At 39.8% G+C, this 27,755-nt stretch overlaps 1 protein-coding gene across 1 annotated transcript in view; it reads left to right on the top strand.

Annotated features, from left to right (window-relative positions):
* TG (thyroglobulin) overlaps positions 1-24,805 on the top strand; it is a 162,969-nt gene extending 138,164 nt beyond the window's left edge. Inside the window, exons 44-48 of the mRNA XM_086609570.1 lie at positions 1,122-1,303; positions 5,739-5,846; positions 18,453-18,593; positions 19,360-19,550; positions 24,690-24,805. Of these exons, the coding sequence (XP_086465696.1) occupies positions 1,122-1,303; positions 5,739-5,846; positions 18,453-18,593; positions 19,360-19,550; positions 24,690-24,805 (738 nt within the window). The remainder of the gene's footprint in view (positions 1-1,121; positions 1,304-5,738; positions 5,847-18,452; positions 18,594-19,359; positions 19,551-24,689) is intronic.
* The last annotated feature ends 2,950 nt before the right edge of the window (positions 24,806-27,755 follow it).

Raw genomic sequence — 27,755 nt, forward strand, 5'->3', positions numbered from 1 at the left:
GGCCATCAAAATAATATTTTCAGTAAAGCATCTATGGTAACTGGGCTGGGCAGACACCAGCCTATTTTTCATCAGACTGACTGCCCAAAATAATATAGGTGGTTTATTAGATCTTTCTCTTTGGAGCTGTTATACCAAGTTTCAGCCAGCATGCACCTGCAAGGTATCTTCTTTAGAAAGGCCTTGATCCACAGGAAAGTTCTGCTCTTTTTCTGAACTCGAAATAAATGGTTTAAAAAAAAAAAAAAAGGTGAAAAATCTGAATTGATAAAATAAAAAAAAACTTCCTCAAGAAAGATGTAGTGAAAACTTCCAGCAGTGTTTAAATTTGGTAAAAATAGGGTCAGGTAAACAGTTTGGCAGAGAAGATGATCCCACTTCTATCAGTAATTCTGCAGTGACATGGGCACTCTGCCCTGGGGAAAATGCCTTTATGTCAGGAAAGGTTTCAGACCATAGATCTCAGGAAAAGGGCATTTCAAGGTAGGTCTCTCTGAAAAGCCCCTCTTTACTAGTTACGAAGTTTGAAGATCATGGCTGCTACTTTCACTGAGATTTGGAGGAGGAGGATTTCTCTTCCAAGGCCAAGGCCGATATTAGTTCAGAAGGGACCTAAATACAGGCCTTATGGCAGTCACATTTCTTTGTAGGTGTTTCCAGAAGAGACAGTGATATAGCCATGAAATGAAATGGCTATATGGCATGTTTGCTTTCTGGACTTTCCAAAGGAGCAGTATCTCCTTCTCTTCCCTTTAGTTTACCTGCAGTGAGCTCATCAGAAAGACAGTGTTGGGCACACCCACACTGGAGAACTATCCATGTGGACTACTTCTGCAGAAGCCACCTGGGTTTCTGTAGTATTAGAGCTAAATCTGCACAGCACTGGTCCTATGATTTGGACTTAACCAGCTTAGGGATTCAGTCCTAGAGTATGTATTGAGGAAGCCGATACTGCTGTCCAGTGATAGTCTTATAGGACTTTCCCCTACTTCTTCCCCTAGGAATCAGAGATCACAGCAGAGAAGACTCGTTCCAGCAGAGAGATCCAAGCCTATGTTTTTCCATTAAAAATGTATCTTTTATTTTTGTTTGTAAATTCCATGTATGCATTTTGTTCTCAGAAATTTGAAGAAAGTCAAGGAAGAGCCAACAGCAAAACAGCCTTTTATCAGGCTCTGCAAAATTCTCTAGGAGGAGAAGACTCCAACTTGTTCATTGAAAGTGCGGCTACATGGTATTACTCCCTTGAACACTCAAACGATGATTATTCATCCTTTTCCAGGGCTTTGGAAAATGCCACCCGGTAAGAAACTCATCCTGTTACAACCATGTGATTGGGGTTAAGCAAGGTTTGTTTTCCTTATCTCAAGTATGTATTTATATTCTGAAAAACTTGAGACATTCTTGTGCAAATGAGCAGAAAATGGGAATATGTTTTCATTTTCCCTGAGATTTTCAACATCATTGGCAAACAGAAATTGTACTGACTTTTATGCCTTGTGAAGTTTGAATTGTCTTTCTTGAATTTTGTATTGGACTAAAACTACTAAAGCTTCTTTGTGTGCTCTTTCATGTCAAAGATGTCTTGGTCGTTTTCACACTCTGCATCAAAAATTTCTTGAGTTGTCTCATCCCTGTCATAGTAGAAGAAGTAATAGACTGACTGTTTTTCAGTCACCTAATTATACAGTTAGATACTTTTCCTAGGTTTTAGAAATTTGGAGAGTGATCAAGTTTGAAAACTTTGATTTCAGCAATTATACTAATCTTTATATTATGAAATCTGCAAAATATATTTCTTTACAATGTCAGGCCTTTTACAGGTGAGTATCCTGTGTAAAACTGAAGCATTTATGAACATCCAGAAAAGTGACTCTCAAGCCCACTCTGTGCATTGCTAATCTCCATTTTACCTATGGGAGAAGAATTCCTTTAAGCTTATTCATGTATTTCCTTGACCTTTGTGTAATCATTAATGCCAGTATACAGTGATTGTATAATGTCACCCAATCGGCATTTTGCTCCCTTTTTTATCATGGTGAGAGAAAGCAGAATAAGGCAGTAGGATGCTTCTGTAGGAAGTCTTCTTGTGGAGGTGAAAGAAAAACACACGATACCTGTCTCTTGCCTTGTATGATCCATCAGGACACATTGTAGACTCACTGTGCCTCCCAGCCTCTTCCAAAGGAAATACTTGTGATGAAATGTCAACAGACACATGAGCAACTTACCTTCAGTGTATACACTCCCATACTTTGCATTAAAACATGGCAGGCAGGGACTATTGGGAAGTGGAAGATGAGCAGTGGGCCATGTTCACACCACCTAGTATACATGCATAGCTTTGACCCTTAGCTGGATATGGCATCAGGGTCCAGCAGTTCTGGGTACCAGTCAGTTTGAAGAGGTCATTGCTCTTTCAACTAGGACTCACCAGCCGTCATGACACCTATGGTAGGCTGTAGAGACTAGTGCATATCTTTAGTTTGGGTCACATGATGGTGGTTTGGTCTGCAGAGAGGACTGTAGATTTTGCTGTCTCTCCCATGGGGAGCCGGTTCACTTTAGCCAGTTACAGATCTTGAGATGAGGGGTGCTGGGGAGGGTGAGCTCATTTCTCTGAAAGGAGGCAAACGGAGGGGAAACCTCCTTACCTCCTTTTTCCTGCTTCTGCGCAAACTCGGGGCTGAATGTTTAAGTGGAACAGATTTTCAGAAAATGAATCAAAAAAACTCTCCCTATTTCTGTCTCTGCTTCATGAGCAGACTCATTATGAAAATTCTTTACTAAGGTGATATGTTTTATAAGCTGGAGTTTGAGTCCTGGTGTGCCCATCCAAGCTGTTTCACCTCTGTTTTGAACCCAGACATAGCTACAAGCTCTTAGTATCTGTGCTCTCAACATTACAGCTTTCTGTCCCACCATGAGCCTCTCCATGAGACCTTAGAGACAAGGTTTTCCTTTCAGTAGGTCTTTGTCCTCCATCAGAAGTGCAGAGTCTTGCTCCAGGGGAGCCTCAGTGAGTGGGAGACGAACAGGAGCCAAAATTCACTTGGAAACATCTGATCCAAGACAGCAGTGACCAAATCTGTTTGGGGAAGGTTTCTGGGTGGTCCAGGTGTGCCAATGCATTGAGGTCATGCAGTAAACAAGCCAGAAGGCTGTGGGTTGAGCTTCGTGCCATTTATTGAGTCTCGCACCATGCCGCGTTTGCCCTGCCTCGTTGCCTGTCCCATGGACAGGCCACCCATCATCGCGGTGTCTGGAGCCACTGCATGCAGCACACATGGAAGCACTGTGGTTCATGGGTGTTAAAGCCAGAACTCTTCTTCAATCTCTTTCCATCATCACCATTACCCCTGGGGCTATAATTCTTTAGTCAGATCAGTAAGGTTTTAAGCCATAATAAAACACTGAAAGACTTAAAATTTAACCAGCTCTCCCATCCAGAGATACCTCCATAAGGAGCTGTTATAACACAGGGCTGTCACATTTAATCACCCACATTCAGCCCAGGGCTCAGCATGATGTAAGCACTGACTTTTGCAAAGCTACAACCGGTAGCACACCGCTTGCTTGCAGCAGAAATACCATACACAAATAGCTCCTCCCGCTCTCAGCCTGCGAGCATCCCGCAGCAGCCCCGTGGGCACTGGGGTTACCTGCTTGTTTATGATAACAAGGCAAATGACTGGGCTAAGGAAAGAAGTGAATGGTTTGAAGAGTCACCACGAGCAAGCAGAAGGATGAGTAGTGAAAGCAGGACATCCGATGATAATCCTTTGCTTTAAACACTCTGGAAATTACTCTGGCTACAGCAGGAAGGGACGGGAGACAGCAGTTACAGAATGACAGTCACATACATGGAGGAGAAAAGAGGGGATTGGTTATGGTTTTTTGGTGGTTGGTTGATTGTTTTTTTGTGTGTGTGTTTGTTTTTTTAACAAAAGACTTGCTACCACCATGGATGTGTAGCCCAAGAAAAGTTCTGTGTCAGGAAGTTATAATTAGTTGCTAAAATTTTAATAGGATTATGAAGTGTGAAAAAGCAACAGAACTGGTTGTTATAAACTACATACATTGTACATATTTTGTGGTTTTAAAATATTTCCACTTTTAAAATTTTCAGCTGCAATTCTATGATATTTTTCCTAGATATAAAATGAGTTTCGTTTTCTTTTTCTTTTCTTTTTTTTCTTCTGTCTTTTTTTTTTTTTTTTTAACTCTGGTATTCCATACCTGTAAGAAACAGTCATTTCATTTTTGTGGTTACTATTTTTTTTTTTCCTGCTTCCCCAGAATAGCTGACTTTTTTTCCCTCATAGCACCAACTAAGAATCAGTTTTAAGTGGTGAAACGTATCTCAAAGCATTTCTCAAGAGCTAATGCTCTCCACAGACTCCCTAGTTTTCAAAGGCCATCCACTCCTGTAAAACCCCATGCTGGCAGGCATGTGAAGAACAGTAATTTTTGTTTCATATGGGTGTTGTCAACCATAACTGTCAAAGAGCATTGTGGTCAGTCAGCCCATAGCTTGTGGTCTCACAGATGGGCTTAAAATAAACTCTGCTGAACCAAGATACCTACCCAAACAGTGCCTTTCATAACCATACCAGTTAAATATAGCAACATGTTTTTATGCTTTTCTGACACTGTTCTTTCTTGCCATCAGTCATTCTTTTTTTACCGACCAGGTCTGAAGGAGCAGCTACTGTTTCGGATTCACCAGGCTGAGAACTGAAACCTCTCACTTCCGCAGCAGATACATTTGTGTGTGCTCATGTAGTTATGTACATATAGATACTCAAAGAGCGTGCTGAGTCTTCAGGCACATGTCGAATGAAAAGTGGTGATATGTGTGCATATAATATTGCCTTGAGGAATCATGAAGAGATATCTCGCAGTAAAGTGTCCTGTTTTCTGCTCCTGTTTTCTGTACCACAGTAATGTGTTCTGTTTTTTTTTCCCTGTTTTCTTCTTGAACTGCTTCTTGAACTGCTTGTGCTCGTTTCACCTACTGCTCACGCCACCTTCAAGCCCTGCTTCTAGGGGCAATGGAAGCTGGGAAAGTTTGGATATATTTACTTCACTCATACCTTTGTATTGCAATACCTGGTGATAAATCGATCATTTAACTATTGCATTGCACTCTTCCCGTTTAACCTTTCTCTCCCAGACATACTGCACCAGATATTCCATATTGATAAGCCCTGCCAGAGGCTCTGCAGGACATTTCCAAAAGTGGTCTTTTACCTCTTCCAGCTCTAGAAACTCTACCTCAAAAAATCACACAGATCTAAAAGCAGAAACAATATTATTGATCCTTAATCCAGGAAATATGTAAGTCCTTTTACTAGATGCCATTGCAATCTAGTGATGCTTTAAAGAATACTATAAAGAAGGAGCTTTATATTATTACAAGCATGGGCCCCCATAAACCAGACTACAACGGGACTTGTAGATGGATGCTCCTTATGTGTCAGATCTTGTTAATTTAGTATTCTTACCATTGCTCAACGCTCCATAAAACAGCAATTTTAGTGAATTCTAAGATGTACTGGGCTCATAGAGGGTGAATGTGGTTTCCCTCACTGCACTTGAAGGCAGACATATGAGCTGTTTTGGAAGATTTAAAGAAGACCATCAATACAGAGAGAGATCTGTTGGTTGTGGGGGATTTTCTTTCCTTTTTTCTGTTATGTGACTGTGTCTATTCCCTGCTCCTCCTTTTTTATTAGTGACCAGTTTATCACATGTCCCATCATAAACATGGCCAGTTACTGGGCTGCTGCCTCCAGAGGAAATGTCTTCATGTACCATGTACCTGAAAGCTCCTCACAAAGCAGGTAAGGAGATGTATTTTATTATATTTCTTCAATTTAGAGTTTGAAACCCAAGGCTGTCTGTTTGGGCACCCTGTGGAGTAAATAGATAGATGTAGGTACATCAAATAAACAGTTTGGATTTGCAAAGGAGGAATTGGGCTCTAATAGATTATTTCTTTCTATTGACTGTATAGGAATGCTGTTTCTGAACCAAGGCACTTCATGTTAGATGTCTAAATTAAGTTTCCCTTTTCCAGCTTACTTAGCTTTACCAGTTCCAGAGAGCCTTTTAGATTTCTACTCTATATCTGATAAATCTTCCACAAAGAACGAGGATGTGGTCTGAATCACCGGGAGTCCACAGCTCTGAAAGAAAATGGGGCAACATTTTCTAAGGACTCAACATTAATTTAACACTGCCCCCTTTTGAAGTCAAGGCAGTTGTACCACAGTTACGCTGACTGGCTTCCAGTGTGGACGGTCTGGGGTTTATTCCTTCCTGCTCCAGCAGTGTGACTTCTGATCAGCTGGCAGACTGTCTCATGGGAGGAAAAATATTCTTGAACACAAGTATTTGCAGACTTAAGCTCTATGTCATCCTTCATGTTAGAAGCTTACTTGAAAAATATTCAGCAGGAGAAGCTGTATCATATTTTAGACAGAAAGGTCCAAATGCCTGTAGGCGATGCAAATGCCTCGTTCCCTTGGGCATAGAATGAGCTGGTAGTCAGAGGTTGTTAAGGTGACCTTCCCTGGTTTTTAGACCCAGCCCCTCCCAGAAGTCAGGATGAGACACTGATGTTTGCAGGCAGTGGTCAGCACTTTGGGCTGCTGTGTGACACACTGTGGTAGCTCCAGGTCCGTTGCTCTCAAAGGCTGAGTGATCAGAAACAGCAGTGACCGTAGCCCCTCCGGTCCCCTAGATCCACACATTAGGGCAGCAGAGCACACAGGAGACGCATATCTTCTAGCTGTTTCCTTATGAGGGAGCAGTGCTTGTCCCCATACCTCTCTCCAAGAAACATTTTTGAGACCTTTTCCTTTCTCTCAGGCTTTCTCCGAAAGGGCTCAGGAGAGGGACAGTGAGTTCCTACCAGCACCGTTTGATACTGTGAAGTTCCCTGAGAACTATGCAGGTTTTTTTTTCCTTTCTTGATAGCACAGTGAAAAAGCATTTGAAAGAAACCAGCCAAGATCTAGGTTACAGATGAAGGCCATTATGCTGCGGTTACACAGGCTCGCTTTCTTTTAGCCGAGGAAAAAGTTAATCCCCGGGGAGCTGTTATTTCCCTGGCAGCTCCGGGCGGGAATGTTCGCAGTGCTCCGTTTGGCTACCGATAGGCTCAGATAAGTGACATTTACAAGGCTCCAAATAGGACCGAGCTATGGTATGCCAAAAATCCAGCCACACAGAAAGAAAAGATGTGTTCTCAAATTAGCTAGCAAGTTTTCTCTTGCTTTAGAGAATGATAGTGGCCCAGTTGTCTATGATAAGATCTCATTTGAAAGTAGCTGAAATAGTACTTATACAACTTAGAGTCACTGGCTTTGAGCCAGTGATTTTGAATTGATGAGAATTTTCTCTTCTGTCTAGCCCTATTTAAGATTTTGCTTGTGCTCATGTTATTTAGCTCTCCTCACAACCTTCAGTGCAGTAATAGTTTATGTAGCACTTAGCTACAGATTTTAATAACATTTATGTTGTCAGTGGTCTTCTAAGCTAATTACTTTAAATTTTAGTACAAAACTTATTATTTAATCTTTTCCGTAACCCTCTTTAGAAGAACAAACAAGGACAGTATGCTGTCTGAGGCTTGTGGGAATGTGAAGCAGAGGCTCAAATGCCTTAGGCTAAGCCACTTGCAAGGAGAATGGGTCCAAATTGGTATGCTGTGTTTGCATTCTCACTCCTTTCATCTTTATTTATGCTGAAGTATTGTTAAAATAAATGTTGTTTAGGTTGCAAAGACAAGCACTTAAACAGAAGTTCCAGAATTCAGCTTGTTCGTGTACAGAGGGATCTCATTTGACACTACTACGTGACTATTTATGAAGTGATACCCTCGTTTTCCCAAGGGATCCCACCCTAGCTCCTTTACTGAGTGTACTGCAAGTTTTTTGTTTAAACGTTGTTTTCATTCATTCCTAAATGAATCCTTCCTTATTCTTCATCCCAATTTTGCCATGTGACCTCTCTTCCTCACCCTCCCTACAGCATTCCTCCCTCCATATAGTATACATGCATTGCAGGCTGTCCTACAGCGTCACTGCATGCCAACAAAGCGATGCTGTCGAGGGTAGGAGCTTCACGTGGGAGCGTGGCCTTAACCACTAAAAACTGTGAGAAACCATCAGTAATCTGAAACCAACAAAACACGGTGTTTGGGAATATTATTGGCAATTTGCCCTACTGAATTAAAACCAATGATGTATATGAAACCGCTTTCAAGTAGAATATATAAACTAATCTTGGGGAAGATCTGGCAACCATGCCACTGACTCCCAAGGGACTTCCCAAACTATGGCACCAATCATTCTTACCCAGCTGGACTGAGTTGAGATAATGAACTACTAATTACTAATCAACTCAAGGTACCTATCCTGCCTACAAGAGGCAGGCCATTTCCTCCTGGCTGTGGAAGATGCAACAGCGTCCCTGGTGCTGCAGCCCAGGCTGGTGAGTGACAACTGGTGACCCTGATGTGATACATCCGTGAGACCCTGGGAAGCCCCGACTCCCTCGCCGAGCCAAAGGAGCCCGAGCCAAAAGAGCCGGAGCCGGGAGCTCGAGCGAGAGTCCTTCGGAGAAGAAGGTAAAGCCGCAAGCCCCGACGTGGTATTCGCAGGAGGGAAGCGTGCTGGAGTTGGATGAATGGGCCAGGTCTCTGCTCACCCATAAAGCCTTTGTGAAAACAAAAATGGTAAAACAAAAAGGGGGAATTATGGCACCAATCATTCTTACACAGCTGGACTGAGTTGAGATAATGAACTACTAATTACTAATCAACTCAAGGTACCTATCCTGCCTACAAGAGGCAGGCCATTTCCTCCTGGCTGCGGAGGATGCAACAGCGTCCTTGGTGCTGCAGCCCAGGCTGGTGAGCAACACCAAACCACTGGAGCAATGAGTCCTGTCAGTTCTCAAGTTCTTCTTTGAAAACTGTGACTCTTCTTAGGAGGAGGAGCAGAGGCACATGCTGCGCCAAGTAATCTACAGCTCAGGCTGGTAGGTAAGATGTGTGCGTTTGAACTTGCTCAGCTGAAGCAAGAGTTGAATCTGGGACCCTGCAAACACTCTAGCTATTAAATTCCTGAATAGAAGAACCCTGTTTTAGCCGTTTCTTTGTGTTGATGAACACAAAACCTAACAACATGTTTTGTGCATTGTAGGCATATACAGGATATTCTGTGAGTACACATTCCGGATCAGATCCTCCTTGATGCATTGTGGCTGGAGGAACACCTCATTAGATATTGCTGGTCACTCATAGGCATCTTACAGAAAAATGATTTCTCAGCTTGTTTCATGTTGTATCATCTGTGTTTGCTGAGATATAGACCTTCACTTGTAAAAATGGAAATTTCTATAGTATTATGTCCATAGGGTAACATAAGAGATAAAATAATGGTTTTTTTGGTCTTTGGTGTCTAAATTCTTCCTAATATCTCAGTTTACACAGGATATGGACCTTTCCCTCTTTATGTTCATTATCCACATCATAAAGATGATGATAATATAATTATATGTTATCTATAATAACTACTAATAGCTACCTCACAAGGGTATTGGAAAGAGTACATTAATACTGTGTTCAGATAACTACAACAATGGAAGACTATTTTCTCTTAGATAAAATATTCTCACTGGGGAAATGGCCATTCGCTCATTAAGATAAGGCACAGTATAGCAACCCATTCTCCAATTCCTACTCTGTCACCTCTCTCCTACTTTATGTGTGTCTCCCAAAATATGTAACAGAACAGAGAGTTAAATTACAGAGATGAAAAAATACTGATATTTCCTCTTGTTTCACATGGAGCAGTCCCTTAATAACTCACAGCAAGATAAACAAGAGGGAGGGAGAAGTCAGCCAGTAAAGACAGACCCAACTGTAATGATGCAAAGTAGTCAAAAAGTTATTAAACAGGGAGGAATTTTTTCCAGTACAAGTCAATTAGCAAAATTTTGTCTCACAACTGGATGTTTCTACAATGGATACACATTACACATACACACATTCAAGCGTGCATAGAAACAGGGGTAGGATTAAAAAGGCTTTGCTAAACTGATTTCTATGACGTGGAAAATCACATAAAACCATGAACTGACAGTTTTCCTATAGATCTTGCAGAAAGCAAACTAATATCTCCTTCCACGTGGTAGCACTCTCTCCAGCTTGGCATAACACAGTGTCTGCTTTAGTCTTCAGTTCCTATTTGAATAAGGAGCAGGATGCATGGCCAACTCCTGCATTAAAGATCTGTGGTAAAAATATATACATAACCCAGATGCTGTTTTCTCACTCTCTTTTTGAGAACACTTAGGCCTTGGAGTAAACATTTATTCTAAACAATGCAGGAGGAATGTGACTGCTCAGCATTGCCTAGGATTAGTGAGGAGGACTGGAGTATAGCTTTCGTTACAGTAAAGAAATATGTGATAGGAGAAGTATGTTTTGACAAGGATAATATTATTAACTGTACAAAAAGTTGCCTCATTAACCCTTCAAGAGATTTATGGGTGATTTTTGCATATTATATGAAGTAGCACTGCTTGCCGTGCCAGAGTAGATTCCAGGTCACACTGTGGTACCCAATGTGCTGTCTTAAAGATGGTGGATAAAAATCAACTCTCTCCTCAATGAGGAGACCAGATCATCAGCTGCAGCAGCATGGTAAAGCATCGTTATTGTCATTGAAGGAGTCTAAACTGAGACTTAATGAGGCTCTGTCTTATAGTCAGTAACATTACCATAATTTGTCACAAAAGGTTTTGTTAACTGTTGTGCACTGGACAGATTGATCCAAGATTAATGAGCTGCTGTCTGTTTTGAGTCATTTTAGTTGGGGTTTTCTTTACCTCCTTACTATGCACTCTTGTGTGCGTTGGTGTGAGTTGTTAAAAGACTGCTCCGTGCTAATGCTCACATAGTTGGCTGGATTTCAGTGACACTTTTTATGATTCCTGTCACTGAAGGCGAGAACTTCTGACTGATTAAAAAAAAAAAAGTTTCTGTACAAACTCATTCAACTATGCAAAGTATTTTCATTTTCTATTTAGTATATAAATGCTGTGCTAATTCTGGTTGTTCTTAATATCGCTTTACTTAAAGGAGACTTTTCTACTCTCTTGATTTTGTAATAAACATATCCTTGGGAGACTGCTCTGCAGTCCTTTGATTTGGCTGCCACTTGTTCACTTGAGGCTCTCCCCCTGACTGTAGTTGTTAGTCCATGGGTACCAACAACCCACAGACTCGGGGGCCACAGCGTGAACTGAGTGTTATGTCTTTAGGCTTCAAAGAAACTCATCTAAACACAGAAGGCAAGCAAGGTGCCAGGGAGATGGTAACAAGAACGATCAGACGCACGTTGCCTCCACAACTGGGCAGATATCACAATCACCTTGGGTAGCTACGTACACTTGCTGCAACCACAGCCTGTAATTTTTCTCTGGGAAGCTATACTCCAAGTCATCTCCTAAATGTTGTTCTTTTGCCCTTGTTGGAATTGCCTCTCACCCTTCTGGCCTTATCTATTGCGTTATACCGGCTGCAGCTATGAAAACACTCTCCCACTGATTCAACCACATCATACCGTTCTCAAGTCTTTAGACAGTTTCTGTCTTGCTAAAGGCTTGAGGTCTAGACAGTTTGTTTTTTCTTCCCACGGAGTGGTTTATGGGCTTTTATCATTCAGTAGATTTTTCAGATCTTGGAAATTAGCCATTAATAATTTGCACATTTGCAATACACATTTGCACTGAGGCAAAGTGTATCCTGTTCCAAGCTCAGGAAACCTACTTTCGCGTTAAGTTAACCAACCTAAGTTAACCAAAATTCAGCAAAAAGACTCAGAAAAGTACAAAGCGATTTTTGGAACTCCATGTGCTGCACTGGGACAGGCTATTCCCACAAAATGTAATCTAGAAGATAAGCACAAAGTCCATAAATCTAGAAAGACCTTCCTTGGTGCTCTGGGGTCTTTGGATGGACGCATCACGTTTTTAAGGAAATTCATGCATTCATTCGGCTCAGGAGTAGGCATACTGAACAAATGCATGAATTTCTGTCCCCCCAAAGACACACTCTAGTGTCAATATGCCTATTATTAGGTTTTTAATACAGTCATACCCTGACAAAATTCTGTAGTCTATTACTTAGGAGTTCTGACAAGATGATAAAAATGCTTCCTTCCTGTATTAAGATCTATGGTTATTTTTTTTTTTTAATTTTTTTAATTATTCTGAGCTTTCAGGTCCTTGAATTTATTATCTGCTACTTTGGTTTTATTTTCTCCAATTGGCACAGCTATAATGCAAAGTAGAACTTTGCGTGTATTGGGAGTAATCCAAGTGGAAAAGACATGGCAAACTCCAGGATACTTTTGCAAGTCACATGTATCTATAGGGCTTTTTTGGTACAAAGGTGGATAAACTTGGCAGTTTAATCCCATTAGGAGTTAGGCTTTTTCCATATGTCCTGATTTTCCTGAAAAGAAGAAAGAAAGAAAAATGTTCATCTGTTTTTCACATGCTTTCCTCCATTTGTTTGGCAGGACTTTGTAATATGAGGAGACACAATGAGCCAAATGCATCCTTTGCATCCCTAGAACTGCAGAGGTCACACCAGGCCTTACATTGGTTCATTAAATTTCTATAAATATCTAGCTATCCTTTGATTATTATTTTTTTTTCTCCCTGCAATGACATATCGTTTCCTTTTCTAAGATATGGGTTATATATAATTTTTTAAAAAATTATTTTTGCTTATCATCAAAATGAATGTTTCAGTCTAGGCAAAGTGCAGTGTTTGTAGGCTGCTCCTCTCCCATGATATTGATGAGGTGGTGCCTGTTAACAGGTTAGGATACTTGATCTCACTCTGCAAATGTTCTGATATTAATATGAAGAGAATGTAGATGTGTGCAAGCAATCACATTTAGTATTTCCAATACTTGCAAAAAATATATTTTAAACTCATTTATTGAAAATAGAACAAGTCCGCAAGATCCTGCAGGCAATGGCATTTTATATATGAATCATATGACTCTTTTCTTCAAGGAAGTGGTCTTTATGAAATCCTATCGACTCAAATCAGTGGGAACTTTATCACCAACTCTAAGAGTTGTTGATAAACAACAATCTATCTACTATCCAGCTCTATCCCCTATGTTGTTCAAACCAATCAGCGTGTAAATACCTATTCTTACGAAAGCCAAGTGACTGTCGGTGGGCATTTTAGTTTGTTTTCCTAGCTCCTAGTGATAGGTCTCTGCTTGCCAATGGGATACTAAACAGGGTCTTGAATATGAGGCTAGAAACTCAAACCCATGATCTCATCTCTAACATGAATCCTTTCAAAGAATTGTTGGAATGAGCTCATAAAAGTTTACATTTAAAGGATTAATGGTTTTCTTATCTCACGAATCAGCCACAGATCACCAATATCTGCTAAGTTTAGTGACTAACATGAGTTTGAGTACACTATTTCTTCTACATCTCTCAATCATTGTAGCTGAAACAAAATGAGCAGATCTCTCTATTTCATCTCCTGAAGAGGTTGGGTTGCAATGCTCTAGCTGAACCAAAGGGTTTGTTTAGGCATTGAAGAAGTAAGGAGTTGCTTAGCAGACCATCTATGGCTAATGATGCTACTGTCCTCAATGTGATGGGGCTGGAAACTTAAGCCTCTGAAGTTATCTACTTAGGTTTTGTCTAGGCCTCTCTTACTGGATTGTGTAGCCTAGCTCCATGTCACATAGTGTAATGGGAATTTTGGTCAACATCTCTAGTCGAAGCCAGAAGATGACTAGAAGTCTAGTCGAGACCGAAGATCATCTGAGGGTCAAGGTTTTTCAGGCTGGGGCTTGAGAAATATGGCTGCTAGACTATATTTGTTCCAAACTTATCATTCATAAAAAAAAAACCCAACAGCCAAAATAGTATCCTTGTGAAAAAGAGGGTGCTTGTGTTATAAAATGGGCAGTAGGTGGAGTGTATAAAAGGAGTATGAAGAAAATTGACTAAAATTGTTCATATGAATGAAGATAGAAAAAAATTTGAAGTGAAAATATCAAATAAATTCCTTCCATAAATTATTTAAGATGTGGTATCAGGTTCTTCAGTAGATTTAATTTCTATTTGTATGGTTCTCTTGTCTAGTTATTAGTAAAAAAAAAATGAAGCACAATAAGAAATGGAAACTTATGGTCACATGTGAATTTCTTGTTCTAAACCGTATCTATTAGAAAAGTATTCTGTTGATGGTTGTCTGTTCTCTATGAGGACTAAAATATCTGTCATTAGTCAATACAGCTAAAAAGATAGATTGATAAATAAGTAACCCTTTGGTATGTTCACTACTGACAAACCAATTCTATAACTTGCTTTTTTTATCCTCAGGATTTAACTGGTAACTCTGGCTGAACTCTAGCTAGAGTTACATTTATCTTGTTATTTTAAAATTTAAATGATTGGATAGCAGTGGAAAGTTTGGTATTTTGGTATGGTATGGGACGTCATTTGAATTTTGAGTTAATTTACATTGGCTTCTATCTGTGTGTTGAGTTTTAAAAAATAACCAAAAACTGCATTAAGCCAACTAAGAATAGAAACTGTGACTCAAAAGGCTTTGAAATTAGTTGGAATTGTTACATTAAGAGAGTAATGACTATTTTTAAATTAAAGAGGAAAAAAAAAAAAGGAAGCATGAGGCCATCCGCTTCAGTCAGTCATTAATCATCGAAATGAGTTTCCAGTATGAAAGAATTAGCCAAATCTAGAACAAGGACAAAGTTCAAAATGAGATATATGTCCTAATTTACAATGGATCACAGTGTGAGGTCTCTGCAGCCCCAACTGCAGCTCTGCATTCAGTCCTAATGTAGAATAGCATGGTGGTCTGCCAGATCATAGTCTTCTGTTCTGACTGCCATGATTATGGATAGCCATTAATGACAATTCTATTTTGCAAACAATTTTTTTGAGTATTTCTGGATTTATTTTTTTGGTTGTTTTTTGAGATGATTTGGTTTTTGGCTTTTGTCTGTTTGTTTTATTGTTCCAAAAGCTTGTGGTTAAGATATTCATTTCAACTGTTGGTAATCTGAATTTACATCTGTGTTCTGTTTGATTCGGAACAAGAATTTGAACCAAGTCAACTGTAATCTGAGTATTTTTGTTCTAAATTCTGACCTTTTCTTCTTTTACTCTTCCCTATTGAAGCTGTTCTTTCTATGCAAAAGTAGCCACAGTCCTATAGAGCGAGCAGTGGAGTATTTGATGCTAAGAAAACCCTTTCTCTCTTTCTTGGAAACATTTAAATGGAAACTCTATCTCAGGCTTAAGGAAAATTTTCTCAGAAGCAATACCTTCTCAATTAAATGAGTTGGCACTGTATAATGAAAATTCCCAGCAAGTGATATTTCAGGGTCTGCTGTTAAATTGTTGACTATGAATGTCACAAATTTCCTGATTTTACTACCCGTTTTTCTGTAAACTGGATAACTGAACTCCAGAAGAAGTGTCTCCTTCTGAAGTGAAGTAATAGTTCTCCAAGGGGAGCTCACCTTACTGTGAACAAAGTGGTAGGGTCTGGCTCCTAGCTTCTCCATGGCTCAACTTGCCAGTCTATCATGCTGTCACATAAGAAGAGCTGTGAATCTGTTTCTAAACATGTTGACATCTTAAGAAAGAAAAGGTATACACAGAAGATTTGAAGTGATACCTTTGCATGAAGTACTAGTCCTGTGAAGTCACCAAAGCCAAGATATCATCCTTATATGTAACTACATTCACTGCTGTTATTAAAATAACAAATCTGTTCTTTGAAAAGGGACTTATGTAGGGGAAGTTGGTTGCTATTAGTTTTCTTCCTTAAAAACACTTTAAAAATCCCTTTTGCCATTGTCTCTGCAGTCCTCCCTTTTATCAAACTGTCCTCTAAAGTCCACCAATTGCTGGGTTCTGCATTTCCCCATTTAGAGTTGATGCTGTTGAGTCACCTGTATGGCACCCTGGGGTATCAGGAGTGCAGTTTGGAGCAGCTCCGTGCTGAGTTCGCAGTGCACAACAGCAAAGTTATATATGCTTATCTGTCACTCCTCTCTTTCTCTCACTCCACTTTTCTTCCAGTGAAAACAGTCACTACTTGGTGCTACCTTGAGTATGCTCAGAGCTCCAAAAGACTCCAAAAGCCTTGTTTGGGTGTTTCTGGCCATTTTGCACTCCCCTCTGGCAGTAATGGATGATGCTCAGAGTTTGAGGGAGGAGACAGAAATGTTCCGCTGATATTTTCCATCTAGCTGCCATCTACATGTTTCACAGTTGTCTTTACTGCTGTTCTGTGCGTGTATATATGTGCCTCTTTCCCCTCTTAACCTTATGTTTTCTTTCTCATCCTCTTACTATTGATATTCACTGGCCGGGGTGTCGTACTGTCAACCAGAAATATTGAAAGCAGCCCATGAAATTGTAGAGTTTTGTACCACTTTATGTCTCTGTATCAAACCCATTACAGCTGTACAAATAATTTCAATCCTAATCAGTTCTCTGTTTGGGATTTTGCTGAATTTTAGTCTGAGCTGTGACCTTAACAGTTTTCTCTTCTAGAAACATGAGTGCTGAGAACACAGTCTTATTTTGGGGGAAACCCTCAGTCCCAGCTCACTTGTTTTAGATTTAGAGCTAAGTTTACCTCTGCTATGCCTTCCCTAAATGGGTACATTTGTCCCTTCGTTGCATCTCAACTAATTTTGTGGCCTCTATTCTATTGAAAAGTGATTCTCTACTGAAAAGAAAACAGCTCCTTTAAATACATAGTACCATTGTTGCAATACTGACACTAAATATTGCTGTAATATACTGGGCCAAGCAAATTATTTTAAAAGCAAAATTATTAAACTATGATCTTGCTTAATCCTTCTATAAACATTTGGGGAAGAAAAATATGCTTTAATCTTGTTTCAGTTCCACATTTTTTTGGTGAATAATCTGTGAATAATTCACTTTCCAGATGCAAAGTATTACTGAGGTATTATGATAAGACTAAGGAAAATACAACCAAAGATGTATTTCATTTCGAGGGTTGTGTGTTTGTTTTTCAAAATAGAGGCTTTGGTGCCACCACTCATAAAATGTAAAGGAGTCATCTTGCTTTCAGTCCACCTGCCCAAAATGGCTTGAACTACAAGCTTTGTTCCATTAGAGACAGTATCAGGGTCATACCAATGCTGCTGCGTTTCATGTCCAAAAATAAAACAGTTTCAGTTGTGCCACCTTTTGACAACAACCTCTGCAGCCACTGCAAATGAAATCTTGCGGAGTGGATCTGGGATTTGTTTATTCCTGCCTCACAGACATCTGTTCTTTCTCCCAGGTCCCCTAATGCTGGCTGCCTTCATGCAGCATTCAACCAAGTCAATAAGACCTTTGTCTAAATGTAGGATACAGAAAATGCAATTGGACCACACCAGAAATGTCTCCTGAGCTCTGGTTCAAAGCTATGTGTTGAGCATAGTTTAGTTACAATTTTATTAGCAGAAGTTGGCCACATTTTTTCTGCAGGACTTGAAGATGTTGAGTTGTATAACCTTTCCTACTAGGTCCTACAAGCATTGTTGTCTTGCCCGGCTAGTTTTGTCTCTGAATTGTTGAAATATTCCTTATTATATGTGTTAATTATTACATGGAACTAAACAATTGATCTGTCTTAAATCCGATCTAGGTGATTATCTCAAGCTGTTTTGACTTGACTGCTATAGAAAACTTGAGGAGAATAGACTGTATAAACCAAAACCACCCAGCCAGCAGAGAAATTAGATTAGAACTATGTCTAAGAGAAATCTTCATAAACATCTCTTATTACATCTTTCTTTGTCCAAAGATTTGGGGCAGAATCCTGGCCTCAATGAACTGAATGGAAAAATTCCAGTTGCTGTTAAGAAGGGCCAGGATTTTATTCCAAGTCTGTTAAATAAACCATAATTAACCTTCCATCATGGCTGCCAGATTCCATGTCACCACTTGCTTCCACTTTCTGAATTTAATTATAGTGAAAATCTGTACAAAACTTAAAAGGCATTTAAGGAGTAGCCAAGTGGCTTTCTCTGTCTATCGTTTTCTCTTATATGGCCAGTTAATTTAGAAAATGTGCCCTGCTGGCTTTCACAATTTCCTCTTGTAACAAATGTTAAAGACCCTACATTAACTTAATGACAAATTCTCCTTTGTATTGTTTGCTCTTCTTTTGTTTTCTGGTTTGAAGAAGCCCCACAGCTCACCACACTTTAATTAATGGTCATTAATTGTTTAAAACTCTGCCATACTCTCTGAATTAAATTACCTCCCTTTCTCCCCCAAATAAATACATGATTATTTTAATTATCTTTATATAAATATTTTTTCAGTTCAGGTCAGGAGTTCTTGCTGGATGTTCAGTATGCATTCGGACTGCCATTCTACCCAAAGTATGAAGAACAATTTACTCTGGAAGAAAAGAGCCTTTCCTTGCAAATTATGCAGTATATCTCCAATTTTGTAAATTCTGGGTAAGAATGTGACATTTAAGAATTACTATGATTGAGGAGGGGTTAAGGAGTAGGGAGAATGTAATCCAGATCCTGCCCTCACTCAAGTAGCCTCTATTTCTTCTAACAATTTGTAATCCTACAGAGGGGGATTTGGTCAACGCTGTTGGAAAGTCATAGCCAAGTTGTCAAGCAGAGACCAAAGATTTGTAGTATGACATTTAGCTAGAAGTAACAGGAATTTTATCTCTGTGGAACAGCTGAAAATTCTACTTAAATATATGGAGGCTACAAAGACCTTGGTGTTTCCAGAGCTTAGTTCTAGGACCCCAATTCTGAAGTGTCTTGGCTGAAAGTTCCCTTATTCCAGAAGAAAGGGGAAAGCACATGAAGACACAGTGCACCCTTTACCAACTACCCTGCAAATAACCCTCAGCTTTACTTTGCTATATCCATGCTTGAGAATGAGGACTATCTCTGGAAAGCTAGTATGGGAACTGTGACCTTACACGCTTTTGAGTATCTTGGGTTGCTTTGGGACTGAAAGCTGTTGAGGGTGTTCATGAGCCTGTGTCTATACAGGTTCTGTGAACCTGTTCCTTAGGAAGTGGACAGGACTAAAAAGTTACTGCCAGATGAGACACTGTGAACAACTCACCAGTCTGGAATGAATTTGAACCTTACTGGTCAGAGGGACTGGATACATGTCCTTGACCCAGCTGATCTCCTTCTGCACTTTACTGATCATGTCATTATTTTCTAATGATCATTTCTTCCATTGCCTTAGGAATCCAAACTACCCTCATAGTTTCTCAAGAAGAATGTCAGGGGTGATGCCCCCTTGGCCAATGTATCTGGCAAATGATGATGGTGATAACTACAAGGAGTTCACTGTTTCCTTGCCGACTCTCAAAGGATTGAAAAAAGCAGACTGTTCCTTTTGGTCTGATTATATTAGAAGACTGAAAGCATTCACAGGTAAGAAGAATGTTATCTGTCATTAAATAAAACCTAAATTCTCCACTTAATATTTCCCTCTGTCTGTAGTTCTGTTAATATAATGGTTATGTCAGTGTGGTTTTCATAGATGAAACATCTTGCACTGTCCAGGGTATATGGTTGAGACTCTCCTGTTGCAACGCCAAACAAATTTATTTTAGAGCAGACAGCATGTAATAAAGTTTCATTGTCCTCGAGTTAGAGCTAGAGAAATCTTCATGCAGTGATTATAGAAGATATGACAAAGCTATATCTTTTAATAGTTTGCTATTTGCAGTCATAATGTAGACTTTGACTAAACTAGAAGTGGCCTCTTTTGTCTACTGGAAGCAACTAACATGAGAATGTTGACAATCATATGACTTAGGAGGAGCACAGTAACTTCTATCCACTGTAAAGTTGTAACTGAGGCTTTAGATATATCTCAGTATGAATCCTGCATGCTTTGACTTCACACTACATAGTTTCTTTGAGTTTTTTTTATAGCTGTGCTAGTTATGCCCCTTGTATTTCTCCTTCGTTGCCATAAATTTCCATGCAACTGTGAGATTCCTTCAACTTTTTCTTACTGCTTAGAACAGTAAGACCAACTCTGCTGAGATTTCAATCTGCTGTTCTGCCCTGAACACTCAATCTATTCTGGTAAATAAACTCCCCATCATGTCTGTGTATGTTGTAAATAAATGTGGATAGCCTCAAGAAAAGCAAACAAAACCATCCCTTTTTGGCAGGCTGAGATGTTTTGAATTATTCTTGGAGGCCTGCAAGCTTACAAGTGTTTTTTTATGTCCTAAGGACTCATCTTCACTGTGAGCACAGTCCAAGCCCTTTCTGCTTTGGAGGGCAGTTGTATTTCTGGGAACAAAATGTACTCTCCAGGACACTGAGCTACCTAGGCTATCTACGCCTGACAGACCACCTCAAATGGACTGAGGCCAATGTTTGAGTGACACGAAGTGTAATGTCTCAGAACCATGAAGCTGGTGGTTTTGACACAAGCACAAAGCCTCAATGCTTTTGATTAAGAGATAGTCTGAATCATTATTCATGGTCTTTCTTCAAATGTGCACTCAAGATTTGGCTGTAAGCCTTTTCTATAGTTTTTTGGTATCCCTCAGTGTCTTTCAAGATCAGAGGGCATGTTTTGATCTCTCTGATGACTTTTTGCTGGTCGAGATATTTGTCATTTGCCAAACTTGATTCTGATGTTTAAACAGTCCTGACTAGAGCTTCTAGATCTTTTGGGACTTAATGTCACAGCATTATGGCTATGTAACACCAGATTGAGTTGAAGTCACAGCTCTGGCAGAACGACTGTTGACCGAGCACCACGGACAGAGGCTACTCCCAGCATTTACAGAAAATCCCAGAAATAGATGGGAAAATATAGAATCATAGAAAGTTTGGACTAGAAGAGACGTTAAAGATCATCTAGTTCCAACCCCCCTGCCATGGACAGGGACACCTTCCTCTACCAGAGCAGATTACTTTTGAGATGGAGAAAGTTTAAAACCATCCAAACTGGCATAAGAATACAACAATATCCATATATGGGTCAGTCCAAAGATCTGCCTAGCTCAATATCCTGCCCTCATCAGTGGCCAAAACCAAATACTTGAATGTTAGACATAAAAATTGAGAGAGGGAGAGAAAAACACACTGAAAGAGTTCATAAAATGAGTCAAATTTTGGAAAGCAAGCCACACAGTGTGAGATTTATGGAGTATAGATTGTCAAGGAGAAGGTTTAAAAAGTACATGTCGACATGTTATTCTGCAAGCAGAAGTGAGTACACCCTGCTTGCTGTTCAAGCCAATATTTGCTTGGCCTCAGCACCATGGTAATGCAGCTACAGTTCACTTGTAATTCCATCTCATAGCAACCTTGGCTTGTCACCTTGCTTCGATAGTCATCTTTAATCTTATCTCTCCCTGGAATACTGAAACTTTTCGTATGAGTTCTATTTAAATAGGTATCACATCAAACCCATTTCTGCTCCAGACCTCAGCATAGGATGGTAATTTACAGAGACTCCTGCAGTGGTCTCTTGGTAACAATCTGAGCCCACCTCCTTCAGAAAAAAAGCTTCATAATGTTCAGCAGTTCAGCTAGAAGGATTGTATGAACTTCAGATGCTGAACACTCTCAATTTCTTTTTGAGAGGAGATTGTGCCAAAATTCATGCCAAAGCAGTGTCAGTCCATCAGTACAAGTTTATCGCTTGCATTGCTCCCAAAAATCACGTTCAGCAGGAGCAGAGAAGTGGGACAGTAGAATGTGTTCAGTCTGTTCAGTCAAAAGAACTGAATTCTTCGTATTTTTTTTAAGCCACTGAACATCATGTTGCTGCTTGGTTGGTGTGCCTCCCTCAACCAAAGGTACCTTGCTGTACCTCCCTTCCGAGCTGAAGCACTGCACCTCTGTTTTTACCTGACTGCCAGAGACTGTGTTTCTGGAGTGCTTCCAGGCCATCATATGGGATCCTGGTGTGATGTTGGATGCTAGATTTGAGAGACCAATGCTGAAAACTATTTTTGGCTCATATACCTGGCACTCTATCCTGATGGGGAACTATTTGTCAGCTACTGTGAGATCCAACATGACACATACTTAGTGGAAGAAAGAGCAGTTTCCTGCCTTCGAGAAATTATAAATCTTCGTGATAGCAGTTTTGAACTGTATGATACACTTCATTCTGACTGCTCACTTTCAGTTGTTGTGTGTTGCGATTTGCGGCCTCACACCAAGTAGACAGAGTTCACGAGTGTGCCAGCAAGAGGCATTGCTAATGAAACGATCCAGTTTTCATGTTCAAGTGCAAAGCTATGGAGGGTCTATTCTGATGCAATCTCAACTGTGATGAATCCTGTTTTGTCCATCTCACCTCTTCCTTCAAATCAGTATCTTTCCCACTTCATATATCATGTCATCTATAAGCAAAAACAGAAATCAACATATTTCAGTAAAATAGAGAAGTACTGGACAAACCAGTGATCATAAAATCTAACTGCAACTGGCTTTTCAAAATTTTTTCTTGATCCTTTGTTTACTGCCATGTGAAATGCCTGGACTTAGAAATGTCGAATTAGGGATAACTAAAGGCTCAAAGCCCAGTGTCTTAGACCCTAGATCTCAGTCCAACAGAAAACTGAGTTACTCCTAAACTCATAAATTGCAATTTCTTGAATAAAACCTCTCATATTTAGCATCTCTTGTACAGCTGAAGTTACATGTCTTTTAGGTTATTCACTGCTGGATCTAGAAGCTGTTGTGTATATATCCAGCATAACTGATACCTGTAACTTTCTTTCCATTTAGTAAAAATATTGTCCAAGGGGAAGTAGATATTTCATTTTGTAATCAGACTGTAATATTTAGTGACAGAATGTATCATTCGTTTCTGGCATATACCTGAAATGTATGTTGTCTTAATTGAAGATAATTTACCAAAAGTCATTTCATAATGCAATGATTCTTCATGGTATTTACTGGCAGGGCCTTTACAAATTATAGAGGAAAGTTTGAATCTGTTTCATTGCAGATGATCAATAAATCTGTTGAAGTTTTGTTTGAAACCAGTTTGTAAAGTTGGCATTTTGAGGGGCAGTTTACCTGGGGAATTACGAAAGTAAGGGTGCGTGAAAAGATTGGGATTTAGTAAATGGAGTTCCCATGCTTGCATTTCGAAGACATGCTTTATATTTTGAATCATGATGGTTTCCATGGGAATCATCAAAACCAAAACCAAGAAGAGTGGCCATTGTGGAAAAAAGTTGTGGATGGCTTTTTCCAGGGAATGTGTTAACAACTTGAAATTCAGTTAAAAACAGGAGCTCCAGAATGTTTATGCATATTCAGACAGTATATCTGAATGCTAAAATTCCTCTTGCATAGTGTGGTGGACTGCACTGCATATCGGTGAGTCCCTTTATAAGGGGCCTCAGACTGCATCCCAAACAGGTAGACTTGGATTCAGTCTACATCTCTTACTCATCTAATTGATATCTAAACAGTATCAGTTCTCCTAAAATAAGTACTTCTGTAAGCAGTGTCGCAGCTGGGGAGGAGATACCTTTAGTGTCTCCAAAGTGAAATCTTGTCTGCCTAACTCATGTGCCTAAATTTAGACATTTAGGTATATTTTAGGTGTCCACATTAGCCAGAATGGACCTAACCTGCAGGCTTAGAGAATTCAATGCCTAGCAAAGCTGACGCTTTCTCCATTAGCTCTGAGACACCATGTGTAGCCACACAGGAGTCCAAATAAAGCAACGGTGTTCATAGTTAGACTTGAATCAAGACCACATCAGGAATGTTGTGGTTAGCATTCATCATTTACTCGTTCTATTCACACCTTTTTGGAAATCTCCACTAGAAAACAGATTCCTTTAGTATGAGCGACATCTGTACAGCAATGAGAGCACTCTGGCTAGGACAGATTAAATAAACACGATCAGTACATTTTATAGCACAGTTTGGTCTTGTTGAGGTAACTGCGTTTCTGAAACAGGGTGGAATAGAAACATAGAATCATAGAATGGTTAGGGTTGGAAGGGACCTCAAAGATCATCTAGTTCCAACTCCCCTGCCATGGGCAGGGAAACCCTCCACTACACCAGGTTACCCAAAGCCTCATCCAACCTGGCCTTGAACACTTCCAAGGATGGGGCATCTACGACTTCTCTGGGCAACCTAAGACTAACATTAAAGAATAAGGAAGAAGAAATCTATCAAGAGGTGGGTGCTTGGTGCTTTACATATTCCAGACAGACAAAAGAAAAATAATGCTCCCCACATTTCTTACCTGGTAGGTAATTATCAGGAGATAATACAAAGAAGACAAGAAGTCTTGCACAAATGGATTGCAAACTACTATGCATTCCACTGGCAGTTATTTAAAGCATACTGGAAGCATGATACTTGATTACCATTAGGTGATCTACCATTACTCTAAAGCATTTGGCAAATGGACTGCACACTGAGAAAAATAGCTTCCTCAACAGTTATGGTTGCATAAAAAGGCTTTTCAGTGGCATTGACAAAGTGTATGTGTACCTTCTAGCTTGCGGCATCAAAGGTATTACATTTATTTTAATCTTAATTACATTGTGTTTTCAGGAAGTGCGAGTAATGGAGAGCCATCTGCAGAAAACAGCCCCAGCGAAGCTCCCAGTGAAGAACGTACTTCCCCGGAGAGTCAGCCAGTGGGAGACAAGGTGGCTTACAGCAGATAGAAAGTCACAGTGCTATTGGATGGGTTTGTCATGCAATTGTACATCCATGCAACTGTGGCATACCAGATGAACAAGTTGCTTCCTTGAGTTAAATTTCTGAACAAGTAAATTAGACCTTTCAAGAAAGTAGTCTTTCAAGAAAATTGTTGTATATGGCACAAAATAAGCCCTAAAGCTATTACTTTAGATCAAACAAAACTGTAATTTGAAAACTGAAGTATCAATAAAAAATGCAAAAATCTCAAACAGAAGTACTTGGACTTTATTTCCTGCAAGTACCCAAATGCCCACACATAATAGTACCCACAGCCAGAAAAGGATGTACATTGAAACTCTGAGAAGTCCCTCATCTGATGAGGCTTAAATTTGCCACATGTCATATCTGACTTGTTCTTTTTTGTTACTCATCCTATCTCAAACACTCCTATTGAGTGGGAGCCTGGTTTGGCATTCCAGAGAAAATTAAAAAGCTTCAAAATGGGGATGGGTTTGATCCAGGAAGAGCAATGCAAGAAGGGAATCAAGGGTGTGTATTGAGTGTGTTCACATGAAGTCAGGCACATGCTATATTCAGCTCATGATCGCCTGTGAAAATATGTATAAGACCAATTGGGTAAAGCACAACACACAACAGAGGTAATACAAAGCATATGTTAATTAAAGCTTAGATATGCTGTCCTTGGAATATTTCCGGTTTGTAAGAAGCAGGTGAGATACAGAATAGTTTCGGAAGCATGTAATGGACGAGCCCCAAGTCTCTGTGTTGTAAGCACCGCCTCGAGACAGGGTTGAGTTACGTGGAGGGGCTGAGTGTCTCTTCTCTTGTCTCAACCACTCCTGGAACAGGGATCAGGGAAGGTTCCAGAACTCCAGGAACAGGGGCCAATAGGGCCCAAACAAGGGCAACCCTCCCGCTCCTCCAATTAGTGACTCTCTTCCCCCCATAGGCAGGTCCAACACTGGATCCAGTTGGATCACCAACACTGGTGATCTTTCTTTCTCTCTGTCTCCTCTCTCTCTCCCTCTCCCCCTTTTCACTTAAAGTTGTTAGGTAGCACAAGGGTTACCTTCATTTTCTGTAAAGCTGCGTGGCTTGGGTGGATATAATTGTGAGAGGGCCAATATAACTTGGACAGGTTCCAAATGTTCCAAGTATTCGTTGTATAGAAGTTCCCCATTAAAGTTGATGTTCGTTTTGGACCTTGAGTGTTATCTCACCTTTGTCCACATTGAGGGGATTTGCGAATCTGAGTCACTCCCCCTTTTTCCCAGATGGGACATGACAAAGCATAAGGAAAAGTGCATCATAGGGTATCTTTAATGCCTCTGAAGGTAGTTTGGGTTAGGTTGTTAATTCATTGCTGGGATCATTTGGCACCAGATAATCCTCAATTGACAGTATATCACACACATTCATGGTACTTGAGAACAAAAAGTAAAATCAAGGCTGCCCTGAAACTAATAGCAAAATTTCCCTTGATTTCAGTAGGACCCAAATTTCCTGTGCAGTGTTGAAATGAATAAAACAATTCATAAAGTTGTGTTTTCTGCTTGGGACCTTTGCCAGTGCATGAGCAGTTACTGCTATCTGCCATGTATCCAGGTTTCCAAAGATTTTACCTAGCTAGAAGAAAAACTGTGTGACACTTACAGTTCTTATACGTATCTCCTGTTCAATAAACAATAAAAAGAACAGAAGAATCGAGAAGCTTGTTAACTGATGAAATACAAAAAAAAAATAAAGGAGAAATCAAACTGGTTTCCATCATTACCTTTACCTATGCTAGCTAACTAATAATGAAAATATTTAAGAACTTTTCGAAAAACCCAGATCTTAATTGTGTAGCACAACAGAGGATGCTTTCTTTGCAGCATTTGCGATTCTTTGGCCAAGACTAGGTCTACTTTTTTCCTTTGTTGAGACTGCTTCTGGAAATCAGAACACCAGCCAAATCCTTGTGTAATACTGATGTTAAATGGGCTATTGTTAGTGGAGAATGGGCTTAGTATAGCCATATGCCGGGCTGTATTGTTACACTGAGTCAAATAATCACTTTGGGGAAAAATGGGCTAACATTTTTAGTGAATCAACCCAATATCACATAGCCCCTGTTAAAGAGATGTTAAAAAGCTGTTGTAGGAACATTGGAATGCTAAATATAATGCTTAAATAATTTAAATCCTAGTAAACTATAAACATATTATTTTAATTATTATTTTATACAGATTAACATTTACAAATAGAAATGTATATGAAGAATTTTTTTTCCCAGCTGGGTATACTAACTTTGGTAATGTCATTCCAAACAGGCCAACTTCCCAAAAAGTAGTTAATCTCAATTAGCTTCTAAACCATCAGATCCAAAGAAAAATCCAAACACCTCCAATAAATTCCATAACTCCAAAAGGAAATGCTCAGCTCATCAGAGTTCCTTTCATAGTACTGTGAACATGTTTTCCGCATCACAAAATCATAAAGCATAAAATATAACATACAAAATAATACATCTTTGAGAAGTCGTTATTGTACACAGCAACTCCAGAATTAATTTGCTGCTCATGGAGCTGGTAAACAGAGAACAGATTTAAAAGGCTTCAGTATTGACTCATATTAGTGAAAGCCAAATATATCATCTATCCCCACCTACTATTCAGCTCCACCTTGAGCCCAGATATGCCTCTGGAATTTGAGAGGAGGTTTTAATTTTGAGCTAGGAATTCAGCAGCTTAGCCTTGTAGCCTCCTAATTACAGTCTTGGACATCTGGCAGGCTTGGCAGGTAGGTAGGTATGACTGGGCTTTTAGGTCACCCTTCCTGAGGTATTCAGCTCGACTACCAGTTTGGCAAAAGGGCCTTTTTCAAGTACAGAATTTTTGTAAAATATCTTTATTTCATTAGTGACTGACTGCCCCAAACCCACCTGGTTGCACCGGCTGCAGGGCTTTAGAC

This window comes from Tauraco erythrolophus, chromosome 3, assembly GCF_009769465.1.
Source record: "Tauraco erythrolophus isolate bTauEry1 chromosome 3, bTauEry1.pri, whole genome shotgun sequence".
Taxonomy (NCBI): domain Eukaryota; kingdom Metazoa; phylum Chordata; class Aves; order Musophagiformes; family Musophagidae; genus Tauraco; species Tauraco erythrolophus.